The sequence below is a fragment of the Barbus barbus genome (assembly GCF_936440315.1).
Source record: "Barbus barbus genome assembly, chromosome: 48".
NCBI lineage: Eukaryota > Metazoa > Chordata > Actinopteri > Cypriniformes > Cyprinidae > Barbus > Barbus barbus.
This window is the reverse complement of record NC_136726.1, coordinates 2,920,114-2,930,179: the sequence shown is the minus strand read 5'-3', so window position 1 is coordinate 2,930,179 and position 10,066 is coordinate 2,920,114. Positions and strand designations below refer to the sequence as shown.

At 39.2% G+C, this 10,066-nt stretch overlaps 1 protein-coding gene and 1 long non-coding RNA gene across 3 annotated transcripts; one reads left to right on the top strand and one right to left on the bottom strand.

The window, feature by feature from the left end:
• Positions 1–811: 811 nt before the first annotated feature.
• LOC306866698 lies at positions 812–3,329 on the bottom strand. 2 transcript variants are annotated; one of them, XR_013783955.1, is made up of 4 exons: positions 3,250–3,329; positions 2,949–3,000; positions 2,538–2,627; positions 812–1,856 (listed from the first exon to the last, which is right to left on the bottom strand). It is a non-coding gene; the product is annotated as an uncharacterized lncRNA (long non-coding RNA). The 2 variants fall into 2 exon arrangements; XR_013783956.1 differs by lacking the exon at positions 2,949–3,000 and having other exon boundaries at positions 827–1,856; positions 3,250–3,320.
• A 2,059-nt stretch (positions 3,330–5,388) lies between these two features.
• LOC306866572 (piggyBac transposable element-derived protein 4-like) lies at positions 5,389–7,764 on the top strand (the record flags this gene model as incomplete). Its single annotated transcript, XM_079411833.1, has 2 exons — positions 5,389–5,531; positions 6,204–7,764. The coding sequence occupies 2 exons, from the start codon at positions 5,389–5,391 to the stop codon at positions 7,762–7,764; spliced, it is 1,704 nt and encodes a 567-aa protein (XP_079267959.1).
• Positions 7,765–10,066: the final 2,302 nt, after the last annotated feature.

Here is a 10,066-nt window from a genome sequence, read left to right as displayed (position 1 = left end):
GCTTGTATGAATTAGGCTACCTCTGTGTGTCCCTCAACGGTGTTCTGAAGCACCGTCTCTAAACTGTAAGTCTGCTTTAAGATGCAGCGCTGTTATTACCTCGCTAGTGAGAAATGTCATGTGTAGCCTTTAAGTTGCTACACTAGGCTAACTGATAAAATCGTCAGGGCAGCGCTGACAACGATGCGAAGTGATATGGAACTGTAATGCGGTCAAGAGAGCTGCCTGGAACTACGTCCGCCGTGCGTTTCCCTGAAAATAATTGCACACCTCAGAACGTTCGTCAGCCAATCAGATTCAAGCATTCAACGGCCCCGTAGTATAAATAATAAATAAGTTGACTAAAACTTAATAGGATAAGGTTGACTACATATGATTTAAAAACAACTCACAAGGACATTTAACACAGGACTAAATTGAAAATAGCTGACAAAATTAACATTACTGCTGAGGATAATGAAGTCATTTATTCTAACTTCGATTAGTTGTAGTAGTTGCATTTTAGTTATTAGCACTGTAAGCCCGGATAAGTTGAATTTACTTAAAAAATTTGAGGAAACCGGTTGCCTTAAAAACTTAAGTAATGGGTTATGAAAACTTGAGTGCATTTAACTTAAATGCATGAAAGGGTGGACTTATTATTTTAAGTTCAAAACACTGAATGCCAAGTTGATTTCACTTACAATCTCTTGTTATATTAATTGTCTTGTCACATGAACTCCACTTACTATTTTAAGTTAAAGTAACTAAACCTTTGTATTCATTGAATATGCTAAACTAGAACATTTAAATGAAGACAAATACGCAATACAAAAGTTATTTTTTTACCGTTTTATTTGAAAACAGCATCAACTTACAGGTTGCTGTCCCCTGCTTTAACAACCTTGAATAAGGAGCCTGAAACAGTGACAAAATGTGTCATTCATGCCCTGAACATTGCATAAAACAAAGCACCATCATGCCAACAAAAACACTTATTGTGCTCAAGCATGTGTACATCACAACAAATCACATTAAAAGCAGTTCCTGTTAGGGAAGATTTCCATATAGTTGAACATTCCCATTTATATGACTAAACATGACTAAAATATCTACTCTATATATCTTGAAAATCCAAAATGCACCAAGACATCTGCCTTTTAGTTGGTAATGTTACAAATACCCAACTAATTTGAAATGAAATTTTATCAAAGCCTGTGTCATGGAATCTTGTGCAAAAATCAGTGCAAATACCACAGGACACATGTACCCCAAACCATACACAACAGTAAACATTTTCATAAAAGTCCAACGTTACAAACTGTGGCAAACAAATCTGGAACAGTAGTAGAGCCACTTCGAACCCCGTTTTATGCTTCCAGCTGATTTTTCAAAGTTTGAATTTTACATTTATTAATTTCATTTAGCTGATACTTTTATCCAAAGCGACTTACAATTGCTATACATGTCAGAGGTCGCACGCCTCTGGAGCAACTAGGGGTTAAGTGTCTTGCTCAGGGACACATTGGTGTCTCACAGTGGATTCGAACCCGGGTCTCTCACACCAAAGGCATGTGTCTTATCCACTGCACCATCACCACCCCAATTTTGGGTACCAGCTCAATTCTACCCAGTTTGAGCATTACTTGCTGAATAAAGTTGAAAGTGTTTTTCATGCACTTGGGGTAGTCCAGGTGCAGGGCATAGATCAATCCAAAAAGGACACAGAAGGCCTGAGGCAGGTTGGCCAGTTCATCTATTAACACAGACCCTTCCAAGATGATTCCTACACTGGATGGGTTGAGCTGGGTATTTTCTTGACCAAGGCAAAGAATTCCCACTGGAGTTTCAATGTACAAGTCCTTGTCAGTTACATCCTAACAGAGAACATAAACATGCCAGTTAGACAATGGTGCTTTGTCCACCAAAAATAACCTGTGACTGTTTATAATGAAAAGTATCGTACAATATAAACCACACTGAAAGTAATTTATATTAAGAGGATGATACCAGTCTTGAATTTTTATCAAATGCCATATTCAGATCTGTACAGTTTGCAACACTTTGGCCAAAATATGGAGTTTACCCACTTTCAGTCACAGTCGTGCTGAAACATTTTTTTTATGACTCTCAGTACCTTTCACCTTAATTGCTTTTTTTTGTTTTTAACTTTACCAGTTGAAAGTAACATACACAATAAGATCTTTGATGACTGGAGCAACCAGAATCTAACAAGTGCAATCAGAACTCCCCATTTGAGTTTTAGACCCAAAAACAATTTCACAAGTTCCAACCAGTGACAGTAAAATCAAAAACTAATAGGGCAATTGTAAAAGGATTCATACAACCTTAGTTATTGGGAGAAATGTTCTACTTTTTCAATAGGACTGGGACTGAAAGTGGGTAAACTATCTTTGTTCGGCCATAAAATAGACACTTAATGGAGACACTGATGCTGATCAAATAATTCTGAAAATGAATGGAAGTGTTCATTAACAGCTAAAAATTAGACAAAAGGAGCATGCACCTGCAACATTTACAAAAACAAATTAACTTACAGAGCATGTCTTGAAGGCAGAAGAATCATCCGCCAAGATGACAGGCAGTCCCCGAAGACATAGGCACCTGATGTCTGTTGGCTCAGTGGTCTGCAAAATAGTGGACACAAGCGTTAAAACATATCTTGCTAAGCATACTCACATCAGGGTTTCCCATACATTCATTAATTTGTTTTGGCCCGCCACAATATCAATATCAGTGTGTGTGTGTGTGTGTGTGTGTAAGTCTGTGTGTGTGTGTCCACCTCCAGGTCGGTGTGTGTGTGTGTGTGTGTGAGTCGGTGTTTGAATCTGTGTGCGCCAGTCTTTTTGAATGTGTGAGTGTATGTGAGCCTGTGTTTGAGTGTGTGTGTGTGTGTGTGAGAGAGAGTTTGTGTGTGCGTGTGTGTAAGTCTGTGTGTGTCTAAGTACCTTAACGGGTGACAATGTTAATGTTCATCGACGTCAAACTGCTTCACTTGGACTTCTCACAAACAGCGCACCAAGTGAAAAAAAAAAAAAAAAAAAACTTTCAAACTGTAGGCTAACCGTTAACGTTCTAGCGGGTGAAAATGGCTGCCGACCTAACGTTAGTTAAAGTTATAGCGTCCCACTAACGTTACCCACCAACATCACCTTATATCCACACACAAACACATTAAGTTGACTGACTCCTCAACAGCAACGTTAGATAAACAATGGACATCGGGAGGGCGAGACCAAAGCTACTTACCGTCTCTGGCGAGTTTTAGCAGCAACTGGACTGTCTGGTGCGTGGCAGGAAAATGACGTCGTCTTCTCAGCAAAAAGCATAGACACGGCGGCAAAGTGACGGCTTTCACGTTCCCATCATGCATTGCATGACTAAAACTTGGGAATTTTAAGCTATTTCACTTAAAGTTATTCACAGACTCAACTAGGTCTACAAATTAGTTTAACATACTTACATTTGCTAGTAATGCAATCAAAACTTAATCGATTTGAGTCATGTAAGTACATTCTACTTGAAAATTTGATTAGATATGAAATCCGGGTTTACAGTGGCATGATCATAAGCTGTTTCAGACCTATTGCCAGACTGAAATCAGATAGTTTGCCTATTATGACTCAAATGCATTGTCCTTTTTTTCTTCATTATATCGACCTGTCTTATAAAACGTTGTAAAACGTTAATGTAATAAATATACAATGATTGTTTAGACTATTAGTTTGGGTTAACTTTTGATTTGTGTTGGCTGCCTCTTCAGCAGAAGCTAATGTGTTTGTAAATATATCTGCAGGTGCAAATGTTTTGAAAGTGCTTTATATATGGATGTTGATGCCCCATCAGCAGATATAAAGTGCGTCTCTATAGGCCTATATATCCATTAATTACCCATCACTTCGATCGGATCACAATAGAAGAGGGAGACACATTCCCGTTCACACCTGGTGCTTTAATCCGTCTCTTCTGTCTGCTTTCGACCATTTCTGTCCTGGTTTCTTCTGAGGGGATGCCTGGGCTTATTGTGATCGTTTGGTGTAATTTTGTAAGCTCGAGCAATTCACATAGGCATTTTTTATGGCTATTTTAAAATGTTATATATGAAATGTTAAATGTTATGTGTAGCGAGAGAGGCTCAGGCACGATCACAGATATTTGCGTGAAAAGGGGAAGGGGAGGGGGAGGGGGAGGGGGAGGGAGGGGGGGGGGGGGGGGGTATTATTAGGCTAAGACATCATTTGAAACTCTAAAAATGATGTTTTTATTTATTTATTTGTTTGTTTTTACCCAAATGCTGGGTTCAGCCTGTTGGGTCATTTTATTGGCTTGTTTTTAATATGTTTTACCCAGGTGGGTAGTTTTTCTTTTGCTGGGCCATTTTTAATGCTGGATTATTTTTTCCCCAACCACTATATTGAGCTTGTCTCCGAAGAAAAAATCCCAGCTGAGTCAGATCGCGTGTTTTTTGAGTCCTCTACAGTTATTGAATTTATATATTTTGTTACTGTGCTGTAAATTAGCCTGTATTATATGCAATGCAACATAAGGAGATGTCAGTCAGCTGCATCAGCAGAGGTCATTTCGCATGATAGAAACGCTTTGCCTTGCATAACATAAACTGATTTTATTCGTTATATAATACTGAATTTAGTTTAATTCGATTTTTAATTATGTTCTCTAATCTCAGTATAGGCCTAAAGTTTGTTTACGGCAGGTTATGGAGTCAGTCACGATATTTTCAGCTACGAGTAAAACGCGGTCGGAGGTTCGCAGTTCCCCGCCAACAGCAGCCCTTCACCGGCTCAGGTTTCGCCGAGAATTAGCGCTATTTCGAAAAAAATATGAAAATAAATAAATAATGATAAAAAAAAAAAATACAGAGAACGGATGAGTACACTTAAATTAAAACGATACATTTATTTATTTTTTATGTCTAAAATGCATGTTAAACAAGTCAAAATGTATATAGCTTGTAACCTAAACTATGCTTTATTCACCCAAATAAAAATATATATATATAGGCTATTATATATAAATATATATATATATATAATTTATAAATAAACTAATAAATCACGGATTTGTATTATTTGCCTCCAAATAAGATCCTGATGTCATGCCTCTTTTAGAGTTAAAATGCTTTAAAAACACTAGGATATATGACTCTTGCAAAGTGTAGAAGAAACAAACACAATCTAGTAACTGTTATAGAAATCGTGTTTACAAAAGGTCAAACCTTGATTGATTTTCTTTTAGTTGTAATGTTTTAATGCTGATACCTGCACCTCTATTCATATGATAATGATCTGATGCAGCCATATGGTAACGCCCCTTATCAGTACTATAAAACTGGCAGCAAACTTCAGCTTTAGTGACTTTTTAATCACGATGGCACACGAGGAAGCTCTCCAGACGACCACAGACAGCGAAGAAGAATGCTCTTTTTCCTCAGAAGAAGAGGAAGAGCTTGATGATGAACTCCTGCATTTCGAGGAGCGCTTTGATGCTGCGGAGGATACAGTTTCTAACGAGTAAGTCCTTTATTCTAACTTCGATTAGTTACTAGAGTCGCATATATTCCTTATTATTAGTTAGGGCATGATCCTAAAGCTGTTTCAGACCTATTGCCAGACTGAGTTAGCAAATGCATTGTCCTTTTTTCTTCATTATATCGAACAAAACGTTGTAACCATGTGAACGTTTTAATGTGACATACGATAAAATGAATGTTTGTATAGTTTTTGGTTAACTTTTGATTTGTGTTGACTGCCTCTTCAGCTGAACTGTTTGTAAATATCGGCTCAGGAAATGTTTTGAAAGTGTTTTAGGCTATGGATATTGATGCCCCATCAACATAAAGCCTGTCTCTATAGGCCTATATATTCATTAATTGCCCATCACTTATGCATGCACTGGTATGTTACCTTGGACAATCAATGTTTACAAACTATTTGCACTTTTCTTTAGGAAAATGCCTTCACCTGGACATCATACAAGGAAGCCTCTTTCAGTTTTCAACTCAGTTGAGAAACTTAACGAGTAAGTGGGCATTTACCCGCCATTTTATGTCTTACAGTTTAATGTTGCTTGTATACTGTCAGATATATTTATATCAATGCTTACATAATGTAAAGTATAGACGTTTGTAAATTGCTTCTTTTAAAGATTCATGTTATCACCATGCTCATTTATTTATTTTACAGATGTAAGAATAAGATGCCTGCTGCAAAGAGAGCCAGGACTCTTTCATGGAAAGCAGAGACGGATGTTGACCGGGCTCCACAGACTCTGAGATTCCTGCCTGCTCGGGAACCTGGACCGCAGTTATCTACTGCTGACGCACACTCTCCCATGAGTCTCTTCAAACTGTTTTTCACAGAGAGCGCCGTGGAAAACCTGTGCCACAACACAAATGTTCAGGCTGCCAGAGCAGCTGCAAAGGGCCGCAAGTACAAGTGGACAGATGTCAGTGTTGATGAGCTGTACCGCTACATCGGACTCGTATTGTACATGGCCACGCTGAAGATGAGCTGCATCGCTGACTACTGGCGGCAGGGCAGCCCTTTCTCTCTGCCTTTGCCCGCCACAGTTATGTCAAGGGACAGATATCGCACCATTTCATGGAATGTGCACATGAGTCACCCAGACGCAGACAAGGAGAACGACAAAAAGAGGGGCACAGCCCAACATGACCGTCTGTTCAGGATCAAACCCCTCATGGACACTATCCGTCTTGCGTGCAAAGCCTTCTATCATCCTAGAAGAAATCTGGTTGTGAATGAAAGATCGGTGGCATGCAGAGCAAAGAGAGAAGTGACACCATTCTTGAAGGCCAAGCTGACAAAGTTCAAGTTTTTCATCCTTTCAGACTCATCAAATGGATATACTGTGGACTTCTCTGTCTACACGGGCAAGAATAGCTTTCCCACGGGCCGTGGGCTTTCGTATGATGCTGTGATGTCTCTCCTGGACCGTAAAGTTTTGGGCTCTGGGTACCACGTGTACATGGATGATTTCTACACAACTCCAAAGCTCTTCACAGACTTGTTTGCTCTGAAGTTTGGTGCTTGTGGGGCGTACAGAGACCAGAGGAAAGACTTCCCGAAGACTGCAGCTAATTCACTGAGCAGAAGCTCCAGCAGAGGATCCATCAGATGGATTCGGGACGGGCCTCTTGTGTGTGTGAAGTGGATGGACGCGCAAGTGGTGTCTGTTTGTTCCACCATCCATGCTGGCTATACGGGAGAGCGTGTGAAAAGGAAAATCAAAGCACAACACACATGGAAGGCAAAGTCTTTTCCATGTCCTGCACCTGTGACTGCATACAACCAGCACATGGGGGGTGTTGACCTGTCCGATCAGCTGTTGCAATACTACGCTGCACAGCACAAAACCATGAAGTGGTACAGAGAAATCTTCCTACACTTCTTGGACATTGCCGCCAACAATGCTTTCATATTGCACAAAGAGCTGCACGGCAACATGACTCACGATCAGTTCATGGAAGAGCTTATTACAGAGCTCTGTGGCGTGCCACAGAAAGCAGCACCAAAACAGTTTAGCACAGTCCATGTGCCGGTTCCAGGAGCTGAGCTGACTTCAGACGTCAGAAGAATTGCTACGGTCGGTCGCCGGATCTGTGTGCATTGCAAAGCCATGCATGGAAAGAAGCAACAAACACCTTGGAAATGCCAGACTTGCGACGTTCACTTGTGTCTTCAGTTGAACAGAAACTGTTTCCAGGAATGGCACAAAAGTCTGTGATTGTTTTAAAATTGGGTCTGCAAAAAATGCGATGATAGATGTAAACCATTTTGCTAAATAATTTTGGCAAAGCTCAGGCAAATACATTTAAGTGTTCATGAACAAAATCTATGAAATGGAAGGCCAAAATGTTCAGAAAGAGACAAATTAACAACAATTTAAAAAGACTCGAAGGACAAAGGAAAGAAAAAAAAAAACTTGCATAAAAGCCCATGCATGAAAAATATCAGCGTAGAAAATGTGTCCTTTTGTCTATTTGAAAACTCGTTTCTTTTTCCTGATACAAATGTACAAAAGATGTTTTGTTTACTTTTTAAAGCAGTAGGCTATTAATACTCTAATAAAGTTTAATTGACACTGAATTATGAATTGCTTTTTTTCTTCTGATATTAGGGAATGTTAATACTTGAAGTGGGTTTTGATAGTATATGTTGTGTAAATATAAAATGTTAAGGAGTTTCAATAGGCCTACTCTTCAACAATGTACTTCTACTGCATGTATGCTCTCACTTGTCCTTTCTGTGTAGACTTCTGTTTATACACATTTGTTTATCCAAAGTGACTTCAAAAGAGGTACAAAAACAATTTCAGGCTAAGATCATGCCAATCTTTTAGGATTTACAAAATTGGTTTTGGATGCTCCTGGTTTAAATTACAATTTAGCGGAGGAGTAAAATAAAGACTTTTTAGATTTACACAAAATATCACATTTTATCAGAATGAATGAATTAATAAATACAATATATATATATATATATATATATATATATATATATATAAAATGAAAACTAAAAGACTTTAAAATCACATGAGCCAATGTTTTATTCACAATATAACATAGATAACATAAATGTTTAAACAGAAATTTTACACTTTTATGCACAAAATGAGCTCATTTCAAATCTGATGCCTGCTACAGGTCTCAAAATAGTTGGGTCGGGGGCATGTTTACCATGGTGTAGCATCTCTTCTTCTTTTCAAAACAGTTTGAAGACGTCTGGGCATCGAGGTTATGAGTTTCTGGAGTTTTGGTGTTGGAATTTGGTCCCGTTCTTGCCTGATATAGGTTTCCAGCTGCTGAATAGTTTGTGGTCGTCTTTGACGTATTTTTCGTTTAATTATGCGCCAAATGTTCTCTATAGGTGAAAGATCTGGACTGCAGGCAGGCCATTCAGCACCCGGACTCTTCTACTACGAAGCCATGCTGTGGTTTTGCATTGTCCTGCTGGAATACACGTCATCTGGATGGGAGCAAAACCTTTATATACCTTTCAGCATTCATAGTGCCTTCCAAAACATGCAAGCTGCCCATACCATATGCACTTATGCACCCCCATACCATCAGAGATGCTGACTTTTGAACTGAACGCTGATAACACGCTCAAAGGTCTCCCTCATCTTTAGCCCGGAAGACACGGAGTCCGTGATTTCCAACAAGAATGGCAAATTTAGACTCGTCTGACCATGGAACACTATTCCACTTTGAAACAGTTCATTTTAAATGAGCCTTGGCCCACAGGACACAATGGCGCTTCTGGACCATTTTCACATATGGCTTCCTTTTTGCATGATAGAGCTTTAGTTGACATCTGAAGATGGCACGGCGGATTGTGTTTACCGACAGTGGTTTCTGGAAGTATTCCTGGGCCCATTTAGTAATGTCAATGACAGAATCATGCCGATGAGTGATGCAGTGTCCCGAAGACCACGAGCATCCAACAAAGGTCTTCGGCCTTGTCCCTTACGCACAGAGATTTCTCCAGTTTCTCTGAATCTTTTGAATTTGCAGACTCATCAGCCTTTGCAATTTGACATTGAGGAATGTTGTTTTTAAAGTATTACACAATCTTTTTATGAACTCTTTCACAGATTGGAGAGCCTCTGCCCATCTTTACTTCTGAGAGACTCTGCCTCTCTAAGACATCCCTTTCATAGCTAATCATGTTACAGACCAATTCAATTAACTTAATTAGTTGCTAGATGTTCTCCCAGCTGAATCTTTTCAAAATGTCTTGCTTTTTCAGCCCTTTGTTGCCCCCGTGCCAACTTTTTTGAGACCTGTAGCAGGCATCAAAATTGAAATTTACATTAATGCATTTAGCAGACGCTTTTATCCAAAGCGACTTACATTGCATTCAAGTTACAGTTTTTACATTTTATCAGCTCTTGCTTTCCCTGAGAATCAAACCCTTGACCTTGGCGTTGCTAGCGCCGTGCACTACTATTTGAGCTACAGGAAAGCCCTATGAAATGAGCTCATTTAGTGGATAAAAGTGTAAAATGCATCTGTTTAAACATTTGT